This window comes from Salvelinus sp. IW2-2015, linkage group LG25, assembly GCF_002910315.2.
Source record: "Salvelinus sp. IW2-2015 linkage group LG25, ASM291031v2, whole genome shotgun sequence".
In the NCBI taxonomy this organism is placed as follows: Eukaryota; Metazoa; Chordata; class Actinopteri; order Salmoniformes; family Salmonidae; genus Salvelinus; species Salvelinus sp. IW2-2015.
The window spans coordinates 5,887,776-5,912,217 of NC_036865.1; the positions used below are offsets into that span (position 1 = coordinate 5,887,776).

General features: G+C 42.5%; 1 protein-coding gene across 3 annotated transcripts; it reads left to right on the forward strand.

Annotated features, from left to right (window-relative positions):
• Positions 1-717: 717 nt before the first annotated feature.
• Positions 718-13,353, forward strand: LOC111951943 (cdc42 effector protein 3-like). 3 transcript variants are annotated; one of them, XM_023970313.2, is made up of 2 exons: positions 718-1,327; positions 11,577-13,353. In XM_023970313.2, the coding sequence occupies exon 2, from the start codon at positions 11,849-11,851 to the stop codon at positions 12,839-12,841; it is 993 nt and encodes a 330-aa protein (XP_023826081.1). In that variant the 5' UTR covers positions 718-1,327; positions 11,577-11,848; the 3' UTR covers positions 12,842-13,353. The 3 variants fall into 3 exon arrangements, with proteins under 3 accessions (XP_023826081.1, XP_023826080.1, XP_023826082.1); XM_023970312.2 differs by having other exon boundaries at positions 718-1,315; XM_023970314.2 differs by lacking the exon at positions 718-1,327 and adding an exon at positions 11,234-11,325.
• The last annotated feature ends 11,089 nt before the right edge of the window (positions 13,354-24,442 follow it).

Consider the following 24,442-nt stretch of genomic DNA (forward strand, 5'->3'; position numbering starts at 1 on the left):
ACAGGCATAAACGGGAGGCGGCTATCACCCACTCTTTATCCCCCGTCTCTCTTCTCCTCTCATTCTCTCTCTACATCCCCCCCCCCCCATGTCACAACATAGCAGCAGTGGTTACCAAGGTGATATGTTCTTTGGGCAAAAATAGCAGCAGAGCGCTGCAAAATACCCCTTAATTTGTGAAGCACAGCTTCCCTACGTCCTTGAGGGCATCAGGTTAGAGGGTTTACAATGCGACAAGAAGATTATGTGAACATCATTGTCCTTTTCACCTAGCCGCTGTGAAAAGGGACAATAAAACACACACACACATTTCAATTGGGTATATGGGGATCCCACCAGGAGAGCAGTTTAACAAAAGTATGTCATGTGTTGTCTGGTAGCCAATTAATAACTGTCCTCTGGATCACTGCAGTGCRGCAGAGTCCTGTAGGATTTAGCCTWCTCAACCATGTAGGAAACAGAGAAAATGTTTGGAAGAACATAAAGCATACTGTGCTATGCGGCARAAAGGAGCGAGCCAGAATGTGAATGAACATGCCGGTCTGAAAATAGTCACGGGAAATGGTGGGAGAATGAGTGTCTCAAAGTATTTTATGAGCGAGAGAGACCCTGAATACAGTGTCTGCTGTATGCCCACTAGATTTACAGAGCAGATTGGATCAGATCAAGGCAGAGAGAGTAAAGAGGAGAGAGAGAGGATAGAGTGGGGGAACTGAGTGAGAGAGCAAAAGAGAGAGAGAGGCAGAGAACAGACAGTTTAAACAGCACTGTTTCGGGTAAGGAGGGACTTCCAGCGCAGCAGCAGAGGCAGCGTACTGATCCAACTAGCTACTGAGCAGAACTCCAGAGCACCGACCTCACCCTCAGGCTGAACTCTCTCCACCCCAGCAGATAGCTGCCCACTGACGGAAGAGAGAGCAAAAGACACACCAGGGAAAAGGAGAGGATCCCACTCCACCCATAAAAAAACGCCTGGAGCTGTGGCTAGGGGAGCAGACAGACAGACGCAGGTGCTGCAGACGGCGGTGAGAGAGGGTTATAGGAGGAGGAGACTACAGCTCCAGAGCGGAATAGCTAGATCGAACCTGAGAGGAATTCCAAAAACAGCTGTCCGGCAGACATCCCTRCCGAGAGCAAGTGGCGAGAGCAGGGCGGCCCCAGGGCAGAGACAGTAGTCAGTCAGCCCCAGTGAGTTTGGGAACCACACGCCACACACACACCTCTTTCGCAGTCAGCACTAGGACTGCAGACCTTCAGGAGGACAGTGGACACCCTTTTGACAGGAACCAGGAGCTTATCCCAGGAATTACACCAGGTGAGGGAAAGGGTGAGCAAGGTTTAAGACTTGTTAGTGTGTAATGTGTGTAGAATATCTCTGGCATCGTATCATGTASAGTGATTTGGTACGTTATGGTAAAACCTTCAATGAGACTAAGTATTCAAAGGGACAATGTTGCTGTTAGCGTGTGTCTCTGTGGTTCAACACTGTCGAATGTGATAATTAGTGTTCAGTTATGGATATAAAGAGTGCAGGGMTATTTTACGCCAGCGCTCAGTGCGTTTGTCCAGCAAATGTTCTTGCACTACATAACAAGGGGTGAGCAGTTCGGGGCAACCTGACACCACTTCTTTCTTTCCTAGAGGGGACATTTTAAGCCCGGCAACACACTTCTGACATGTTGAGCTTTGCATTAATCTCCCGAGTGAACAGATTTTATTTTTAGGTTTTCGCAAGGMTTTTTGAGAGGCTCYTCAGACTGCACTCATCACATTMKCAGTGAGTGGTTGTGTTGTCATTCCCTTCATGTCTTTTCTGCTTTGATATGGTTTCCTGCCCGGCCCTGCCAAGGACAACTGGGCAGAACCCACGCTAGCGGGTGGCACGGGGTAAACGCTGACAGCTGGGGTGGGGAGGTACAGAGGAGGGGAGAATCAGACAGAACAAATACACCACCCTGCCATTCTATTACACTCCCACCACAGCCACACCAGGCCCCAAGAGGAACAACTGCCTATAATTGAGGTTTCTTTATGTAACAAAACAGCTCGGACCAAGTCTTCTTAGGGCTACCATTACCCTCTGCTGTGGTATGCCCTAGTTCTTTTTTAAATTGCGGACGAAAAGAAAAGGGGACGATCTATTCATGGTCATGTCAGAATTTAAGGGGTTAAAGGTTAGAGTTTAAAATATAAACACGGGCTATAACCTCCTAGCCCAACATGCATACAGTACATCAAAATATATAACTATGTTTTTACAAAACGACATGTTCAGCGACCATGAAATCCCTAAAAAACGTAATATCCCACTAATGCTAGTATGAGACAAACATTTGCTTGACGGAAGGATTGTGGTGGTTCCTTTTTTTTTGAAGAATGGTAATGGCTAAAATAGGTCAAATTGTGAGKCGAAAGTGTGTGCGGCTTCAATGCTTAACGTAGGCCTTTCTAGGTTCGTCACCCCTATGATGCATTTCTGTGTACAGTGAGACCAAACTGTAAAGTCTCATCATGGGCACTTGTTTAGAATACAGCACACTTACACAAGCTTTAATAATAAGCTGACGCAGATAGRCCAAACAGCCGGTTGTGAGGAGACCCTCACCCAAAATCATCTGTCCATTACCCAAAACCCTCAGCGCTTCCCTAGTCTACTACAACCCTCTCTGCTTACAATAGCTAATTCCCTTAACAGGATCTTGCTTTGTACTACATGGAATTCCCCATGTCTGTAATGAACCCAATGCTGTCCTTAGAGGCTGGAACTGCTCCAGCTCCCCCATCATGCCTGCATAGATACAGTACATACAGCTGACCCAGTGACACAGAAGGTTTATTCGCCACTCTCGATGATTGGACCGGTGCTCAGCAACCACTTGGGAGGAAGGCGCCAGCAGACCCCCCCCCCCCTCCTTCCCCAGAGGTGTAAATAAAAACCCTCGACCGCATTCTGCAGTGGCGTCGCGTCGGGCCCAGGGCTGGCAACGAACATTTGCTCCTCTCGCTGCTCCTTTTGGGCTCTGTTCCAAAAGTACAGTGTGAATCTGGCCTTGAGTAGGAGTTAGACCAGTACGCACCTTCTCAACAATTTCACAACCAGTGAAAGTTCCAGTTTAAATATTTATATCAGATATTTTTGCTTTTTATACAGCTTGCGTCCTCTATTAGTTATCCTGCCAGAATTACGTTTTTAATAAAAAATATATAAATATTAGCCCCTCTTTTTTTATATTTTTTATACATACACACATTTACATACATGGTACTTTTTTTTGCACAGTTACAGTACATAACAAATACATCGTMTTTTATATATACACATATTTTGGATGTGTATATTTTAGTTAGTACTTAGACATCTATGTAGTGTTTTCAGTAATAACTATTACCGATCATGAGCTTTTTAAACCCAGCCCTCTGATACTCTTAGCAACATCTGCAGAGCTATAATTGTTCTATGATTCATATACTGTATATAACATTCCGTCGGTGGCAAGAATTTTGCAWAATAATTTACATTGAAAAACTCTGTGTTGAAACAAGCATTGTTTTGTATATCAGTTCATACCCCATGTGTCATATATATATATATCAGACATTTTACTTTTATACCGCTGGCGTCCGCTATTAGTTATCCGCTCAGAAAAACAGAGTGGGCTGACTGAGCTGAATACCACTTCCTTTTTAATTAACTAGCGGCCTCTGACATTCCAATCATGCCTGCCAAATGCAGCCAAACTCCACTCCACCACCAGAATGATCAGTTTGAAGGTCATCCGCTTTCCGTACACGGCTGTTGACCTTGATTTAGATGCATAACGGATGTCTCTCTATGCTATCGGATGTCTCTCTATCTATACTATCAATAGTATAACTCTGTAGAAATCTTCCACCCAGCCACATTTCCCATTGTTGGACTAGAGGGAACTTGGCTAGGATGAGGAATTCTATATAGGGACTATACAGCTGATTACAACAAAATAACACGCTCATCCATCATAATACTTGTCACGTCCTGACCATAGTTCTTGTGTGTTTTGCTTGTTTAGTGTTGGTCAGGACGTGAGCTGAGTGGGCATTCTATGTTGTGTGTCTAGTTTGTCTGTTTCTGTGTTCAGCCTAATATGGTTCTCAATCAGAGGCAGCTGTCAATCGTTGTCCCTGATTGAGAATCATATATAGGTGGCTTGTTTTGTGTTGGGGATTGTGGGTGGTTGTCTTCTGTCTTTGTGTTCTGCACCAGATAGGACTGTATCGGTTTTCACATTTGTTATTTTGTAGTTTGTATAGTGTTCACGTTATTGTCTCTTCTTTATTAAATCATGTTGAACACTAGCCGCGCTGCATTTTGGTCCTCTCCTTCATCCCAGGAAGAAAGCCGTTACAATACTATGGATTTCCCATGACACTTGAGAATAGCAGATCTGTATTCCATCCGCACAGACCCGGCAGGTGGTCTGGCTTTGATGCAAGGGCAGTCCAATAGTCAATAAGTATGTCAGACTGTAGCTGCCTAAGCCAGTGACCTTCTGCAGTATGGGAATGTAATATATGGCAGGTAACATGGCTGCAGTTGCAATCACAGCACAGAGTACATACATTGGAATGAACCCATGAGAGGAAGGGTTTAGGATTTGGAGGTTTGCTTTTCTCTGACCTCCTATCGGAACCCAGCCGCAGTGGGCCTTAGCTGTCAAGGTCAACTAGGAAAGAGTAGTATGGAGAGAGGCGGAGAGAGAGAAAAGGAGAAGGGAAAAGAAGTCAGATGCTATGCCAGGCAGGGGATCTTTGTTTTCTTTTCTGTCCCTTTAAAAAAACACGGCAGGACTCTTTTGACGGTCTGGTATTTCTCTCTCTCTCTTTCTCAATCTCTCCCTGTCAGACGCACAGCAAACAAACACATGGCGCGTGTTCAAACCTTCTCGCTATCTCTCCTGAGCCTAGTCAAGCACCTCATACAAACACTCACTCCAACACTAACATGCACACAACCCTTAAGAGAGCAGTGTTGCCATTCAGACCCACTCACACATATTTTGCATCCTTCCACCCTGCTTGTTCATGCTGCATATTATATATACAGTGGGAGAACAAGTATTTATTACACTGCCGATTTTGCAGTGTTTTCCTACTTACAAAGCATTGTAGGGTCTGTCATTTTTATCATAGGTACATTCAACTGTGAGAGAAGGAATCTAAAACAAAATCCAGAAAATCACACATTGTATGATTTTTAAGTAATTAATTTGCATTGTATTGCATGACATAAGTATATTGATACATCAGAAAAAGCAGAACTTAATATTTGGTACAGAAACCTTAGTTTGTAATTACAGAGATCATACGTTTTCCTTGTAGCTTTGACCAGGTTTGCACACACTGCAGCAGGGATTTTGGCCCAACGTCCTCCATACAGACCTTCTCCGAAGATCCTTCAGGTTCGGCTGTCGCTGGGCAATACGGATTCGGCTCCTCCAAGATTTTCTATCGTGGGTTAGATCATGGAGATGGGCTAGGCCCACTCCGGACCTGAGATGCTTCTTACGGAGCCACTCCTTGGTTGCCCTGGCTGTGTGTTCGGCTCTTGTCATGCTGAAGACCCAGCCACGACCCATCTTCAATGCTCTTACTGAGGGAAGAGGTTGTTGGGCAAGATCTCCGATACATGGCCCCTCCATCCTTCCCCTCAATACGGTGCAGTCGTCCTGTCCCTTTGCAAAAAGCATCTCCCAAAGAATGATGTTTTCCACCTCCATGCTTCACGGTTGGATGGTGTTCTTGGGTTGTACTCATCCTTCTCTTCCTTCAAACACGGCGAGTGGAGTTTAGACAAAAAGCTCTATTTTTGTCTCATCAGAACACATGACCTTCTCCCATTCCTCCTCTGGATCATCCAGATGGTCATTGGCAAACTTCAGACGGGCCTGGACATGCGCGTGGCTTGAGCAGGGGGACCTGTGTAACCGTGCAGATTTTAATCCATGACGGCGTAGTGTTTACTAATGGTTTTCTTTGAGACTGTGGTCCCAGCTCTCTTCAGGTCATGACCAGGTCCTGCCGTAGTGTCTGGGCTGATCCCTCACATTCCTCATGATCATTGATGCCCCACGAGTGAGATCTTGCATGGAGCCCCAGACGAGGGTGATTGACCGTCATCTTAACTTCTTCCATTTTCTAATATTGGCCAACAGTTGCCTTTCTCCAAGCTGCTTGCCTATTGTCCTGTAGCCCATCCAGCCTTGTGCAGGTCTACAATTTATCCCTGATGTCCTTACACAGCTCTCTGGTCTTGGCCATTGTGGAGAGGTTGGAGTCTGTTGATTGAGTGTGTGGACAGGTGTCTTTTTACAGGTAACGAGTTCAAACAGGTGCAGTTAATACAGGTAATGAGTGGAGAACAGGAGGGCTTCTTAAAGAAAAACTAACAGGTCTGTGAGAGCCGGAATTCTTACTGGTTGGTAGGTGATCAAATACTTATGTCATGCAATAAAATGCAAATTAATTACTTAAAAATCATACAATGTGATTTTTTGGATTTTTGTTTTAGATTCCTCTCTCACAGTTGAAGTGTACCTATGATAAAAATACAGACCTCTACATGCTTTGTAAGTAGGAAAACCTGCAAAATCCAGTGTATCAAATACTTGTTCTCCCCACTATTATATATATATAATATTATATGGAGAGCAGAAGAGAGAGAGAGAGATATTGTTAAGTGACACATTTATTTGTGTTGTAATGCCCACCACCCCCTCCAAGCGAGGACATTCTCTGAATCACTTCATATAGCCTACCATATGTTCAGTTTTTGGCACTTTGGTTTTGTATTGTTTGAGTAAGTAAGTCTTCCAATAATGTATGTATGACCATTGCTGTATTAGACTTAAAAATGTAGAGGTGTGATGGGAAATGCAGATGTCAATATTGCTCCACTCAATGGGAAGTCAAATTATTTTTTGTACAGGAAACACTGATGTTATCATTTAGATGGGCAATGGTGATATTATCATTCATTTAGTCTAGGCACCAAATGCCTCTGGTTGAAAGAGATTACTGTGTCTGTCGTCTTCAAAGTTATACAGGTATCCGGTCTGCAGTCCAGATAAACACCATGCCAAGTGTCCATGGCTGTCCCCACCAAACATGTACCATGGATAAATGTGAATTTGTYKATTTTTAWTAGGATCCCCATTAGCTAACGCCGTAACGTTAGCTAATCTTCCTGGGGTCCAACACCAATTAATAAGATATTACAAACAATTACAAATGAATACTTTACAAACATTTAACAAGTAGACAACACAGACAATTAAAATACCTGTCAGGAAACACATTTAACATTCAGTCGATGCTTTCTATTTCCTGCCCAGTCATATGGTTTATCGCATTAGATGTTCTTAAAAAAAAAATCTCGAAGGTGGATTTACTTTTTGGCTGAGGAATATGGATTGGTAAAGGGTTCTATTCAGCTGTGGCTCTATATAAAACTATAGATTTAAGGCGATTTGTTCTTGGCTTGGGTTGTCTTAGATGCCCTGAATTTACCTGTCTAGTTTGGTGGTTATGTGTGTTGCTAGTATGTACTAACTGGCATGAAAAATACTGTCGTTTTTGAAAAATATAACATTCCTAAAGAAAATCAGAKTACTGGATATTCATTTGTTTTCAACGTGAAGCCATGAGAGATTGTGATGCATTTGGATAATATTCATATGGATAGAGCAATGAAGAGGTAATCTGGCAGCCCTGTTTTGAGCGATTTTGAGCTTTTTATATCTTTCTTTGCTTCAGATAACCATATAACTGGACAGTACTCAAAGTGTGATAGGACCAGGGATTGAATCACCTGATTCAGAGTGCTGGATGTTACATAATCTGAACATTTTCTTGAAACAGAAATTCCCGTACCCATCTTAATAACAATGTTATTTATGTGTTCTGCCCATGATAAAGCTGCGTGCAACATGACAACTAGTAGATTCATTTTCTTCACTTGCTCTACATACGTTCTGTTCACAGACAAATTAAATTGGGGATCATCAGCAAGCATATATTTTGAACCCAATACATGTAGTTTTATAAACACCAATTTGTTCATATCAACCCACTCTGACACCATTCTGAGTTCACTACTCAGTACATCTGTTAGCTCATTGTATTCTGATGCTGTGATAAATATTGTAGAGTCATCAGCATACATGACCACTCTTGCTTTGTTCAATACTGAAGGTAAATCATTAGTAAAGCTAGACTAGAGAAGTGGGCCTAGGCAGCTTCCTTGAGGATCACCACAGTGTATACCTTTACTGTTTGAAAAACTACCATTAAAGAACACTTTTTGCCTTCTCCTGGATAGATAGCTTTCCATCCAGGATAGAGCTGCAGTCTTAAAACCATAACATTTGAGTTAACCTAGTAACAGTTCATGATCAATTACATCAAAAGCAGCACTGAAATCCAGCAACACTGCACCAACTAACTTCCTGTCAACCATAATCTTTAAACAATCATCTGTCATTTGTGCTAAGGAAGTACTCGTAGAATGCCCTTTTTTGTATGCATGCTGAAAACAAGTTACATGAGAAATAATCCTTGATTTGTACAGATACAATGTTTTCCAATAATTTACTTAACACAGGCAGCAAGTTTATAGGATGACTATTAGGACCAGTGAATGCAGATTTTTTATCCCTAGGTAGTGGAATAGCCTTTGACACTTTCCAGACTTCTGGGCACACCCCATACATTAAGCACTTGTTAAAAATATGAGAGATTGCYGTAGATATTTGGTTAGCTGTGACTCTAAGCAATATGGCATCAAGATTATCTGTACCAGGTGACGTGTCATCAGAAAGAGACAACAGCATCCTTTCTACCTCTTCCCGTTCTACTTGGTGAAATTCGAACACGCATTGCCTCTCCTTCATGATCCAATCTTTTTTAAGGGTATATGACATGGAGCCATCAGTTGGAATCATAGAATTCCTCAACTTGTCCACTTTGCCTGTAAAATATTCATTAAAGTAGTTTGCGATGTTGTGTGATTTTGTATTAATATACCCTCTGATTCAACAAAAGAGGCGGACATGTTCGAATTCCTACCCATTCAATGTTCTCCACAGTTTTTCCCATCACCCTTTACTACAGTATATCAATTTTGTGCCGATACAAATTTTCTTAAGTTACAATAATTTGCTTATCAAACAGAGGGGCAGATTTATCTGCTGCTTTTTTGGCATCATAACGTTGAATCATTACATTTCTCAGCTCATCATCAATCCATGGGGCACCGCTTGACTTCAAAGTGCATTTTCTTAAAGGGGCATGCTTACCAGCTATACCCATGAAAAGTAGATGTCCTAACCCGACTTGACAAAACTATAGTTTGTTAACAAGACATTTGTGGAGAGGTTGAAAAACAAGTTTTAATGACTCCAACCTAAGGGTATGTAAATTTCCGACTTCAACTGTAATTTCATAAACAAACTTAGTGACATTTCAGGATCATCCTTACTACACACTTCTACCCATTGCACATTCTTAATCTCATCCACAAATGAGTCCTGATTGAACCCTCTGTAGGACCTTGGGTAGATTACCTTAGGGCCAGCCTTTGGTATTTTAATTTTCCTTGTGAGTGCAACCAAGTTATGATCAAAATCAAATCTAATTTTATTGGTCACATACACATGGTTAGCAGATGTTAATGCGATTGTAGCGAAATGCTTGTGCTTCTAGTTCCGACCATGCAGTAATATCTAACAAGTAACCTAAAAATTTCACAACAACTACCTTTTACACACAAGTGTAAAGGAATGAATAAGAATATGTACATATAAATATATGGATCACTACAACCTAGTGCCACCGATACAGCTTTAGAACAATGTTCAGCCATGTTAGTAAAAATGTGATCGATACAAGTTGATGATGTGATACCGGACCTGTTAGTGAACGTTCTGGTTGGTAATGTCAAAACTTGGGTCAGGGGACATACATTGGCAACGTTAGGGAGCAGAGGGAGCAAGTAGCTAGCTTACTCGGAGAGCCTCTGATAAGGAGTGTGCCTGTTGGCTGCAGTATGTCCCGTTAGACTGTGGATATTCTCTCAGTCAAACTTCTTTGGGTGGATCAGGACGCCCAGGCACTTTTGTGCCATGTTGCACTCTGTCGGCGAGGGTCACTGCTGACAGACCTCTCACAAGTAAATATGTATATAACTGGGCAAGCATTCTCTCCCTCTTTCTACTCTCTCCTCTCCATTGGTCCCTCTACTCCCTGCCCCTTCATCTTCGCCTGTTCCAGTCTTCCTCTTCAGTGTCGTTTTCTCTGTGGCTGCTAGATTCTGTCAGGCAACACTTAGTTTTCTCCTCTCTCAATTCATCCTCAGCAAGCGTCGCTGCAAGTACAGCTAAATCATATGCGTACATTGCAACACAATGGCCTCGGAGAGATTAATTTATAAAACAGTCATAAGCAAATATTTGGAAAACAATCTACAGTAATACCTCTTGACAATTATGATTATCCTCCTGATGGATTGTAGACTCATCCCACTGGGCACAAACTGGCTGAATCAACTTTGTTTCCACATAATTTAAACATAAAAATGCAATGCGATTACATTGAATCAATGTGGAAAACTGATTGGATCCGCAAAAAGTCGTCAACGTAAAGGAATTTGAGGGATTTGTATTTTTTTCACCCAACTTTTAACCTAAATCCAATGACATGGTAAATTTTTCTGGTTGATTTCATGTTGAATTCACGTTAGTTGACAATCAAATGTAAATCAAAACTAGAGGTTGAACTGATGACTGCCCAGTGGGATGACTGGTATTTCAGTCAAAATGACGATTGAAACAGAACGTCCAGCTATCAAAGTAAAAACAAATAAGCATCTGCATCCCCCTCTTTTAAAATCCTCCAATAATCCCCTGTAGCCCTCCTCCAACCGTTAGTTCTCCTAACTCCTCCCTTCCCTCTTTCTCTGCATCGCTTCAAACCCCCCCTCTTTCCCTCTTGGTGCGTGTCTGGGCAGTAGCCCTCTCCTCCATCGTCTGCCTTGCTCTGATCCTACTAAAGCCCTCTCGCCTCTCTTCGCCCAATCTGCTGTTCAGCTGTTCCATATTAGCACATGTAGGAGGAGGCAGCCTTGGGGGGCCTCGTAAGGGTCTGAGCAGATGGGCCTGAGCCTGGGCTTCAGTTCACCAGGCCTTGCCCTCAAATCTCATATGGCCTTTACGCTCTCCAAATGCATGGGGATGAGGGGAACTGGGGATGAAGACATTCTGTGTTTGTCCACGATTTATTTTGAGGTCTTGTGTAAGTAACTTTATATTGTTATTTGAATGGGGATTGACATGAAGTGTAGATCATCAGTGACAGACCAGTTGGGATTCTAGGGAAGAAGTTGGAGAAATGTCTATGTATCAACATTTTATTGGAATGTAAAATGTAACATTGGCTCAAGCACCTTAGCACAACATACCCCAGATTTGACTYATAAACTGTATGTTCAGGGGAAAAACTGGATCAAATATCTGATCTCCTTTTTGTTCCCTTTCTTTCCTCAGAAAAGTGTCTGGTTGACCACTCTGCAACCTCATAGACAACACTGGTGAGAACTTGGACTCCTGATCAACTTGGATTTCCTGATTAATGACACAAATATCAAAGCTATCTTCGGAGCAGGCAAAGACAACACAGCCGTTTCATTGAGAATGTKATTTCCTCATCTCCCCAGGGAGACCTTGTGTTCAGTGTGAAGTTCTTCACCAATCCTAAAGTTCCAGGAGTGTCCTCCTCTTTGTCCTTTATCTCTGAGCTCTATTCGCCAGTGACCACCATGCCTGCCAAAGCACCCATCTACCTGAAGTCCACAAATAGCAAGAAAGGCAAGAAGTGTCGTCTGAGAGACATCCTGTCCCCAGACATGATCAGCCCACCGCTGGGGGACTTCCGCCACACCATCCACATCGGAAAGGGCGGCGAGAGGGATGCCTTCGGGGACATGTCCTTCCTCCAGGGAAAGTTTGAGCTCCTGCCTGGGAAAGGTGAGGTGTTCCGTCCGCAGTACAGCATCCACAACGAGTTCCTGCGGGCCAACAGCGCATCTGACGCCCAGTTTCCCGAGACACCCTCTCCCGTTCTAAAGAACGCCATCTCGCTCCCTTCAATTGGGGGGAGCCAGGCCCTCACCCTACCCCACCTCTCCACCGCRGTGTTCTCTATGCCTGCTACAGACCCCCTGGGTTGCATGGTAGGGCGGGTCCCTACCTCTCCCCTGGGGAGCCCAGATGGGGCTGGCATCCTGGAGATTCAAACCCTGTTGCGTTCCATCGAGGTCTTCAGCAGCGACCCGACCAGACATCCGACAGAAGTCACAACCAAACCAGACGTCCTGCTGGATCTGATAGAGAAAACAGAGAAGCCAAAGACGAAGAAAGTCTCCAAAAGTAATCATAAAAAGCACAATGGTGAAAACGGGTATGAAAAGCCTTCACCTACCTATTACATCAATGGCAACAGCAATGGTAATGGTGGCTTCAACGGAAATGACAACCGCAATGGCTTTAGAAGCTTTAACAATGACATTACCCTCCGCTTCGAGAAAAAGCTCTCTGATTGCAATGGAGACTGGGTGGACAGGGACAGCGGGGTGGACGAGGGGCGCCTTTGCGACTTTGACTTTGAATTCTCCAAGGACAAGAGCATGTCACAGTATTCAATCTCCCACATCACTGGGTCACTTCTGTCACTTGAACTCGATTTGGGCCCCTCCATTCTTGATGATGTACTCAACATCATGGGTGACCCCAAGGCAAAGAGCAGACCTTGAGCAATGCCAAAGCTGAAGAGGTGAAAGGGAAATACAGAACGAGAGAAGTATGAGAAATGTCTCACAAACCTGTCAAGATACAGTCCATGGCATGTGGAGAGCTGATTATGTCCTTATTTTCAAAATAAGTTTCTAATTTAGCTTCTTTGAAGTCTCAATGCTTTTATTGTTTGTGCGTTGTGCTACCAGTATTGAGAGATGCATGTGCTATTGAATTACTACTAAACCAAAGCCATTGTGCCTTTTATTTTGCAATTAAATTAAGATTAAAGGGTAGTTTAGTGTTCTTATCCCGGCTTTTGCTGTAGATAAAAAAGGTTGCTTTGATACACAATCTAAAGCCCTGTTTCTCTGTAAATATAATTCATCTTGTTTGACTTTTAACATGTTTATCAAGGCACTGTTTTGTTTGTCACACYACCATTTTATTAACAAAACTACAAAGAATCCTATGCATAATATACAGTACTTGTGTTTTTATTCAATGGCATTAATAAATAAAATGTGTCCTATTTCCCTCTACTTTTTTCAAAAGAGTGAAATAATATGTGATTGTGCAAAGTTGTATCATTGATGGTATGATACAGTATATTTCAGAGAAAAAGACTGAGGTTTGAGAGTAAAAGACGGAGAAACTCAAAGTGAAGACGATAGGCCGACACAGTACAGTACACTTGGAAAGTGAGAAAGACGAGCAAAAAGACGAGAAGGCGTGAGAAGAGATGCYAAATGGAAACAGAGGAGAAAAAAAAYGGAAAAAAAAGAGAAGGACAAAATAGAGTTCTTTCTCATCTTCTGGCATTCTTTACGTTCTCCTTCACTGRCCTGCCGTGGGAGCACTGGTGGGAGAGCACTCAACCCGGCGCCTGCTCCGTTTGTCTGCGTGCGGACGGGACAAGCAGAGGGGTCTTTAAAATTCCCTACATTCCAGTAACGGAGCGCAAGCATCCAGGAGCAGGCATAAATCAGCTGTTTAGAGTTGTTGTATAATGGCTTGTAAAAGTGTCTCACAAGACAGGCAAACTTTTTTTTMCTCCGTGCAAAGAGATGGATTGCAGCTCGCCTCTGTCTTTGATCAAGAAGGTGTAGACCGTATGATTTGGCAAGCCCCCCCGCCCCCCTCTCTGCCACTCTTCCATACCCTCCTGTTTATCTCCATCCTCCATCTCCTCTTCTGGTCTCTTAGTGGTCACATGCAGGCTAAGTGTCCCTCCATAGTGCCTCATTCTATGTCTTTAGAACCACCTCCTGTGACTTGCTAACTCAAGTCCCCGTATCATGTTAAGCAGCAATGTAAACAAGTAGCTCCATGCTTTTCACACGCTACAGTGCATCCCATTTGTTCAAAAGTGTTCGAAAGCTAATTTCACATGCAAGTCATGAGTTTGGTTTGGTAGGTTGCTTCGAATCAGTAGATGTGGTGAACTTCCCCAACATTTTCGTAGACCTCAATATGTCCGTAAGTAACCATGGAAAGCCCAGTTCAGGGCGTCTCACGCCAGATGTGAGGAGAAACATGCGCATTCACCGCCCGTCATGCAAAACTCATATGCTAGCTTGTAGATGCCTTAGCCAGCGGAGATTCCCTGGTTGAGTGGCATATTCAACTTTTGTAGAGTCGAGCACAACTTCTGAGCACTAGTTATGGAATCCTTGCTGCTGAGGATGAGGTAATGACTGTCTATACCTGCGATGGTACATCCATTGAGTTGATGACAGATTTCAGTGGACAGGTGTGTACCGATATACAGTTGAAGTCAGAAGTTTACATACACCTTAGCCAAATACATTTAAACTCAGTTTCTCATAATTCCTGACATTTAATCCTATAATAGCATTCAACGTTCTCCACAGTTTGTCCCATCACCCTTTACTACAGTATATCAATTTTGTGCCCGATTTGCTTATCAAACAGAGTGCCAGATTTATCTGCTGCTTTTTTGGCATCATAACGTTGAATCATTACATTTCTCAGCTCATCATCAATCCATGGGGCACCGCTTGACCTCAGAGTGCATTTTCTTAAAGGGGCATGCTTACCAGCTATACCCATGAATACAGTTGAAGTCGGAAGTTTACATACACCTTAGCCAAATACATTTAAATTCGMTTTTTCACAATTCCTGACATTTAATCCTAGTAAAAATTCCCTGTCTTAGGTCAGTTAGGGTCACCACTTAATTTTAAGAATGTGAAATGGCAGAATAATAGTAGAGAGAATMATTTATTTCAGCTTTTATTTCTTTCATCACATTCCCAGTGGGTCAGAAGTTTACATACACTCAATTCGTATTTGGTAGCATTGCCTTTAAATTGTTTAACTTGGGTCAATCGTTTTGGGTGGCCTTCTACAAGCTTCCAACAATAAGTTGGGTGAATTTTGGCCCATTCCTCCTGACAGAGCTGGTGTAACAGAGTCAGGTTTGTTGGCCTCCTTGCTCACACACGCTTTTTCAGTTCTGCCCACAGATTTTCTATGGGATTGAGGTCAGGGCTTTGTGATGGCCACTCCAATACCTTGACTTTGTTGTCCTTAAGCCATTTTGCCACAACTTTGGAAGTATGCTTGGGGTCATTGTCCATTTGGAAGACCCATTTGCGACCAAGCTTTAACTTCCTGACTGATGTCTTGAGATGTTGCTTCAATATATCCACATAATTTTATTGCTTCATGATGCCATCTATTTTGTGAAGTGCACCACTCCCTCCTGCAGCAAAGCACCCCGACAACATGATGCTGCTACCCCTGTGCTTCACGGTTGGGATGGTGTTCTTCGGCTTCCAAACATAACGATGGTCATTATGGCCAAACAATTCTATTTTTGTTTCATCAGACCAGAGGACATTTCTTCAAAAAGTACGATATTTGTCCCCATGTGCAGTTGCAAACTGTAGGCTGGCTTGTTTTATGGCGGTTTTGGAGCAGTGGCTTCTTCCTTGCTGAGCGGCCTTTCAGGTTATGTCGATATAGGACTCGTTTTACTGTGMATATAGATACTTTTGTACCTGTTTCCTCCAGCATCTCCACAAGGTCATTTGCTGTTGTTCTGGGATTGATTTGCACTTTTCGCACCAAAGTACGTTCATCTCTAGGAGACAGAACACATCTCCTTCCTGAGCGGTATGCCAGCTGCGTGGTCCCATGGTGTTTATACAGATAAACGTGGTACCTTCAGGCATTTGGAAATTTCTCCCAAGGATGAACCAGACTTGTGGAGGTCTACTATTTTTTTCCTGAGGTCTTAGCTGATTTCTTTTGATTTTCCAATGATGTCAAGCAAGGAGGCACTGCATTTGAAGGTAGGCCTTGAAATACATCCACAGGTACACCTCCAATTGACTCAAATAATGTCAATTAGCTTATCAGAAGCTTCTAAAGCCATAACATCATTTTCTGTAATTTTCCAAGCTGTTTAAAGGCACAGTCAACTTAGTGTAACTTCTGACCCACTGGAATTGTGATACAGTGAATTATAAGTGAAATAATCTGTCTGTTAACAATTGTTGGAAAAATTACTTGTGTCATGCACAAAGTAGATGTCCTAACCGACTTGCCAAAACTATAGTTTGTTCACAAGAAATTTGTGGAGTGGTTGAAAATCAAGGTTGAAAAGCAAGTTTTAATAACTCCAACCTAAGGGTATGTAAACTTCCAACTTCAACTGTATGTAAACACTGCTGTTTATAAAAGGTGCTGTGGTTGCAGTATGGTGTGATATGTTGTATTCCTTTGAAAGTTAAAAGGCTTTGCGTCAGAACAAATAATTACCAGAGACTGATTTGACGTCCTCAAACGGAAAATACTGAAAACMTTTTAATTGTCTAATGTGTTATAAAAGGTTCCTGTCATATACTAATTATTATTACTATTATTTTTAATGCTTTCAAATTTCATGTGAGACATTCCGTTTGTGTGTTTGTGGGATTGTTTAAGTTTGTTGTCTGGTGAAGCCTTGTACAGCTTCTAGTCTCGACCATGCTGCTTATCGGTCACTGAGGTGCTGGGTTAGGGCTGCCAATTGTATTTTTGTCTTTCATCATACATGTTTGTTTAGTAGGATTTATTTTTTATTATAAATAAAAAGAAAAATCCCCTTTTTCTCCCCAATTTCGTGATATCCAATTACAGTCTTGTCCCATCGCTGTAACTCCTGTACAGTCTCGGGAGAGGCGAAGGTTGAGAACCATGCGTCCTCTGAAACACGCACTGCTTCTTGACACATTACTCGCTTAACCCGGAAGCCACCCGCACCAATGTGTCAGAGGAAACACCGTACAACTGGCGACCAAAGTCAGCGTGCATGCGCCTGGCCCGCCACAAGGAGTCGCTAGAGCGCGATGGGACAAGGACATCCCAYCCGGCCAAACCCCCTCCTAACCTGGAAAARGCCCCATGGGTCTCCCAGTCACGGCCAGTTGCGACACAGCCTGGGATCAAACCCGGGTCTGTAGTGACACCTCAAGCACTGTGATGCAGTGCCTTAAACTGCTGCACCACTCGGGAGGCCCAGTCAGATTTTTRTTTTTTTCAACTATAGGCCTCATATAGCCTGTACTGCCTGTCTCAATCCCCAAATTGCCAACTCTCTGTGCTGGTCTACCCAAAAATCATGCAAGAATAATAAATTATGCCAGGGATTGTGCATATTTATATAGAAGGTAGAAAATAGCCTTGTTGGACTGTGTTTTATGACCGGGGGATTCAGGGACAAAGCAGGGCTGSATCAACCCAGGGTTCAACTCTCCACTATCACAGCTGCTTTTCCTCAACCTCTATGTATGCTACAAACAAAGTAAAGAGAGATAATCACGAACCAAATGGATACATTTAGCATGTGATACACCCACAGACATATAACTAAATAGAACAATATCCCTACTTGTTTCTCTGACTCGATCTTGAATTCACTGCCTGTTTTCCAGCTCAGACTCAAGTGCCTTTCAAATGCAATTACTATAAATGTTTGGCCCAAACTTAGTTATTTTCCATGTTTTCACCACATGGAGCCAAACAAACACAGTCATTATTTCTGGGGGAAAYGGGTGTGTTGTAATTGGTTTAGCCAGATTAGTGACACTCCAGAAGGAGAGAGAGGTGACACGGGCGTCGACAAATTCTGCTCTACCTGGAGCCCTGTAATTGTCTGTTGGTCGCTTGACAAAAATAGCAAATACTTAAAGGCCCAATACTGACGTTTTTATCTCAATATCATATCATTTCTGGGTAACAATTAAGTACTTTTATTGTGATTGTTTTCAATTAAAATGATAAAAAATAGCAAGAGCAATTTTCTCAAGCAAGAATTTTGCTAGGACTATCTAGAAATGGTCTGAGTAGGGAAGGAAAACTGAAAAGTAGCTGTTATTGGCACAGAGGTTTGGAACTCTTTCTTATTGGTCTATTTACTAACTTACCGCCTTGCGTTGTCACCAGGCAGGCCAAAACTCCATACCACCACAACAGGCTGAAATGTATTTTCAAACAGCTCTTACACCAAAAGGGCATTATCATAATTTTCACAATTTCATGGTATTATTCCAACCTCCATAGTGTGGAAATTTGTCTAAAACGCAGGGAAATCACATTTTTTACTGCACTGGGCCTTTAATCACTCAATTCTATTTTCTGTGACTTTGGTGCCGTGGGTTGGCAACGTGGTGACAATAAGAAGCCTAGGTAAAAGGGAGGAATTAACTGGAAAACTATGTTTATTCACTTGCCTGTTACATGGAATTCTAGTTGACTAACCAAGGAAACACAAACAACAAGTAGTTTATAGCCATTTTTTTTTTARATAATGGAGGTATTAGTCATGTGTAGCTGGGCTCATGGATCAGTAAACATTCCCTCCTATGATAAGCCAAATATAGTGGCTAAACTGGCTATTTGTTTTATGCATGCAAAAATCCCATAATTCCTATGTAATGTGACATGTAAAACATTTACTGCTAGGCTTGTTTTCACAAAGAATGTTTTGGTTCATCGCGACCGTTGATAAATCGTTCGTGGTTCTCAAGAAACTGCCTCTCGCTTCAAATACTCCAACAGAACATTTGAGATCATGGGAGTCCAGCTCTCTCCTGTTTCTGTTTCCTGGACTAAGGTGAAGCTGTCAGGTTTCAGGATGAATAAGCTTTGGCCCGTGGGCCAGGTGTGCCAAAGAAAGCATAACTCAAACCAAGACATATTTTTCCACCACCTCTCAGACAGCCCYGAATAATGTGTGCAGTGTCTTTCACATAGAGGTGTTACTTACTGAGTCCCTCACAGTGATATTTGCACTAGGTGAAAAGAGGGACATTTTTTAATACGACATTTCCCTGCTCTCTGGCATGCCGTGGAGACAGCAGAAGCACGGTAAGGAGGATAAAGGTCTCCTTGTTTTCCCCTCACACCGCTATGCCACAACATCGAGCAAAACATGACCGCTTTCCATCCATGCAGAAGGCAGGACAAGAAGAAARGTTTGAGACTACAACTAGGCTTATCTTGATAATAAATATGAGCGTTATTGTTATTGCATAAGAAATATATAATTTCTTGTGGAGGGAATGCCAGGTTTGATGCTTGGATTAAGCCCKCAGGACCAGGGCAATGAGTGGAGCTTTATGGGAACATTTACTTTGGGATGCTTTGTACAGAACCAGTGATTGTGTGTTCACCCCAAACCTGCTGAATCAGTTGCTTGGAATGGAACCCAGTTCACCTTAGACAGAAAAAAAAAAAACAGCAGAACGTAGAGTATTTACTTCACCTGAGGGGCGAATAAAATAACAGGAGGAGAAAGTGACGCAGAGCAGACTACAAGCAGGCTCACATGCAGTTTGGTCTCCAGGGCATGCACACTTCAGGTCTGCCGTGTTGACGGTTGTTTGCTGACCGTTTCCATGGCGAGGGAGATTTGTGTCTGCAGCATGTGAAGACTGAAGCTGCGGCGGGGGGCAAAAGTCTCGGGTTGAAGCCCTGAACCGTGTCAGATTGGAGGGAGAATGATGGGTTCAAGACGAAATCCAGACGCCATTCCAGTGTAGGACTTTTTGTGCAGCCCTCCTCAGTACTCACAACCCACGTAAACATGTTTAGAACTGTTTACCTGCATGTGGTTAAAGGTCTCTGTGGCTGCTTTGAGAGGGAGAGTTGACTAATTAACGTTTCACCACTGCATTTGTGAAGTTTGAACTTAGTAGACAACGTACAGGGAGCTCCTAGAGCATTGGGACAGTGACAATTTTGTTGTTGCTGCTGTTTTGTCWCTGTACTCCAGCACTTTGGATTTGAAATGATACAATGACTATGAGGTTAAAGTGCAGCTTTAATTTTGAATAAAGCCAGTGTGTCTATGTATGCGGATGACTCAACACTATACATGTTAGCTACTACAGCGACTGAAATGACTGCAACACTTAAAGAGCTGCAGTTGGTTTCAGAATGGATGGCAAGGAAGAAGTTCGTGCTAAATATTGTATTTACACTAAAAGCATTACGTTTGGGAGAAATCCTTGACTAAACCCTAAACCTCAACAAAATCTTGTAATGAATAATGTGGAAATTGAGCAAGTTGAGGTGACTAAACTGCTTGGAGTAACCCTGGACTGTAAACTGTCATGATCCAAATATATTGATACAACAGTTGCTAGGATGGMGAGAAGTCTGTCCATAATAAAGCGCTGCTCTGCATTCTTAACAGCACTATCAACAAGGCAGGTCCTGGTTTTGTTGCACCTGGACTACTGTTCAGTCGTGTGGTCAGGTGCCACAAAGAGGGACTTAGGAAAATTGCAATTGTCTCAGAACAGGGCAGCACGCCTGGCCCTTGGATGTACACAGAGAGCTGACATTAATAATATGCAGYTCAATCTCTCCTGGCTGAAAGTGGAGGAGAGATTGACTKCATCACAACTTGTATTTGTGATAGTTATTGACATGTTGAATACACGAGCTGTCGGTTTGAACTACTGGCACACAGCTTGGACACACATGCATACCCCACAAGACATGCCACCAGAGGTCTCTTCACAGTCCCCAAGTCCAGAACAGACTATGGTAGGCGCACAGTACTACARAGAGCCYTMACTACATGGAACTCTATTCCACATCAAGTAACTCATGCKAGCAGTACAATTTGATTTAAAAAACAGATAAWAATACACCTTGTGGAACATCGGGGACTGTGAAGCAACACAAACATAGGCACAGACACACGATAACATACGCACTATACACACACGTACACATGGATTTTGTGTTGTAGATGCAGTATGTGTTTGTAGAGTAGGGGCCTGAGGGCACACACTTAATATGTTGTGTAATCTGTTGTGAATGTATTGTAATGGTTTTGATTTATTTTTATTTTGCTGGACCCCAGGAAGAGTAGCTTCTGCCTTGGCAGCAGCTAATGGCGATCCATAATAAATACAAATACAAACAGTTTAGAAATTACAGGACCTTTTGTACATAGTCCCCACATTTTAGGGAACCATAGGTATTGGGAAAAATTCACTTATGTGCATTAAAGTAGTAAAAAGTTCAGTATTTGGTCCCATATTCCTAGCACACAATGACTACATCAAGCTTGTGACTTTACACATTTGTTGTATGAATTTTCTGTTTGTTTTGGTTGTGTTTCAGATTAATTTGTGCCCAATAGAAAATAATGATAAATAATGTATTGTGTCTAACAGTTTTGGAGTCACTTTTAACAAAAACGTCTGTAGTGTTAGAAACACATTCTATTCTTATTTACAATAAAAGTGACTCCAAAATGATACAATACATTTTTGACCATTCATATACCGTTTTGAGACAAATCAGCCTAGCATGTTGTTTTTTTATATACACAGCATGGCTTACATCTCACACGATGAGATTTGTTGTGCTTTTTGAATGGAAGAGTCCTCTGGACAGTCAGATAACCCACCAAGATAGAASACATTCTGGATGTCCATTGAAGGAACAGTTGTTCCACTTGGCAGATGAACAATACACAGCACAGTTTCAAACCTATGCTGATAAACTCTGCAAATATTAATCCTATACCCATAACCTGTTGAATTGGTGTAGGTGTCTCCTTTTGACTAGCACTCATACAGACTCTGTCAAGATCAATCTAAGCCACTGTCAGGAAGTGCGGCAGGTAGCCTAGTGGTTAGAGAGTTGGGCCAGTAACCAAAAGGTTACTGGATCGAATCCCTGTGCTGACAAGGTAAAAAATCTGTTGTTCTGCAGTTAACCCACTGTTCCCTGGTAGGCTGTCATTGTAAATAAGAATTTGTTCTCAACTGACATGCCTTGTTAAATAAAAAAAAAGAGCTCCTATTTTAAATTGCCTAATGTTCAATTAGAGTGTCTGAGTAGTAGTGTCATGTGGATCCTGGCCCAGTGCATGCTGGAGGCCTGTAACAGACTTAACCCATGCTGACTGGCCTTGTCAGGAGGACATGTCTCTCTCCTAGCTGGGATTCCTAGTCCACATGGAAAATGGTCAAACAGATGCTGGTGTGCTGACAGCGCTGGGCTGTACCAGGCAACTGCACCGCCCGCAACCGCAGGGCTCTCCAGAGGGTGGTGCGGTCTACCCAACGCATCACCGGGTGCAAACTACCTGCCCTCCAGGACACCTACAGCACCCGATGTTACAGGAAGGCCAAAATGATCATCAAGGACATCAACCACCCGAGCCACGGTCTGTTCACCCCGCTATCATCCAGAAAGCGAGGTCAGCACAGGTGCATCAAAGCAGGGACCGAGAGACTGAAAAACAGCTTCTATCTCAAGGCCATCAGACTGTTGAATAGCCATCACTATCTGGCTTCCACCCGGTTAGGCAACCCTGCACTTTAGAGGCTGCTGCCCTATATACATAGACTTGGAATCACTGGCCACTTTAATAATGGAACACTAGTCATTTTAATAATATTTAAATAATGTTTACATACTGCTTTACTCATCTCATATGTATTCTATTCTACTGTATTTTAGTCAATGCCACATTGCTTGATCAAATATTTATATATTTCTTAATTCCATTCTTTTACTTCTAGATTTGTGTATATTGTTGTGAATTGTTAGATACTCAAATCAAACTTTATTTGTCACATGCGCCGAATACAAAAAGTGTAGACCTTACCGTGAAATGGTTACTTACAAACCCATAACCAAAAGTGCAGTTCAAGAAAAAGTTAAGAAAATATTTACCAAATAAACTAAAGTWAAAAATAATAAAAAGTAACACAATAAAATAACAATAACGGTGCTATATACAGGAGGTACCMGTACCGAGTCAATGTGGGGGGGTACAGATACTACTGTACTGTTGGAGCTAGGAACACAAGCATTTCGCTACACCCCCAATAACATCTGCTTAAATATGTGTATTTGACCAATACAATTTGATTTTATTTGCTGTCTGACACATATTGCAACACACCCCATATGGTGTCATATGGGAATGAGGGAAAATGTTGAGGAAGGTAACGTGTTGTGTTTGGGTGGAAGGCAGCACAATGCTTCTCTCAGAGAGAGGTCAAAGTTCACTGTGAGATTGTCATAATTTAGATTTTTATATTTATGCCTCTAACTTTCTCACTCATCATTATTCACAATTCATTCAGGATTATCCGTAATCATGGTTGCATCCACATTAATGTAGGCGTCTAAAAAAAAAAAAAAAAAAAAATAGGCGTCTTTATAAACATATTCTATTCTTATTTACAATAAAAGTGACTCCAAAATGACACAATACATTATTTACCATTCATTTCTATTGGGCACAAAATGATCTGAAACACAACAACAATGCATCCAACAAGTTTGTAGAGTCACAAGCTTGATGTCATCATTGCGTGTGTAACGATCACCTTCGGGAGAAAGAGAGGAGGACCAAAGCGCAGCGTGGTAAGTGTTCATGATGATGTTTTTAATTAAACTCAGAACACTAAACAAAACAATAAACGATGTGAACAAACGAAACAGTACCGTGTGGCGACAAACACTGACACGGAAGACAAACACCCCCAACCAAAAGACAAAACAGGCTACCTAAATATGGTTCCCAATCAGAGACAACGACTAACACCTGCCTCTGATTGAGAACCATACAGGCCAAACACAGAAACAGACAAACTAGACATACAACATAGAATGCCCACTCAGATCACACCCTGACCAAACAGGCGGCGCTGGACGAGCGGGCAGCTCAGGCGGCGCTGGACAGACGGGCAGCTCAGAGGCTGCTGAGGGGAGGACGGCTCATAATAATGGCTGGAATGGAACCAATGGAATGGCATCGAACACCTGGAAACGATGTGTTTGATGTATTTGATACCATTCCACTAATTCCACTCCATCCATTACCCCAAGCCCTCCCTCCCTGATTAAGGTGCCACCAACCTCCTGTGATGCACGTGACTATATCTGGGCTCGTATTCATAAAGCGTCTCACAGTATGAGCTCTGACCTAGGATTAGTTATGCCTTTAAATGGATACTTAGGGATTTTAACTAGCGTTAGTGTAATGACCAGTCGTTGCTCTAACGCTAGTTAGCATTTGCGCTAACGCTAGTTGCAGCTTCCTTCAAACTGCACGCAGAGACATAAAAATG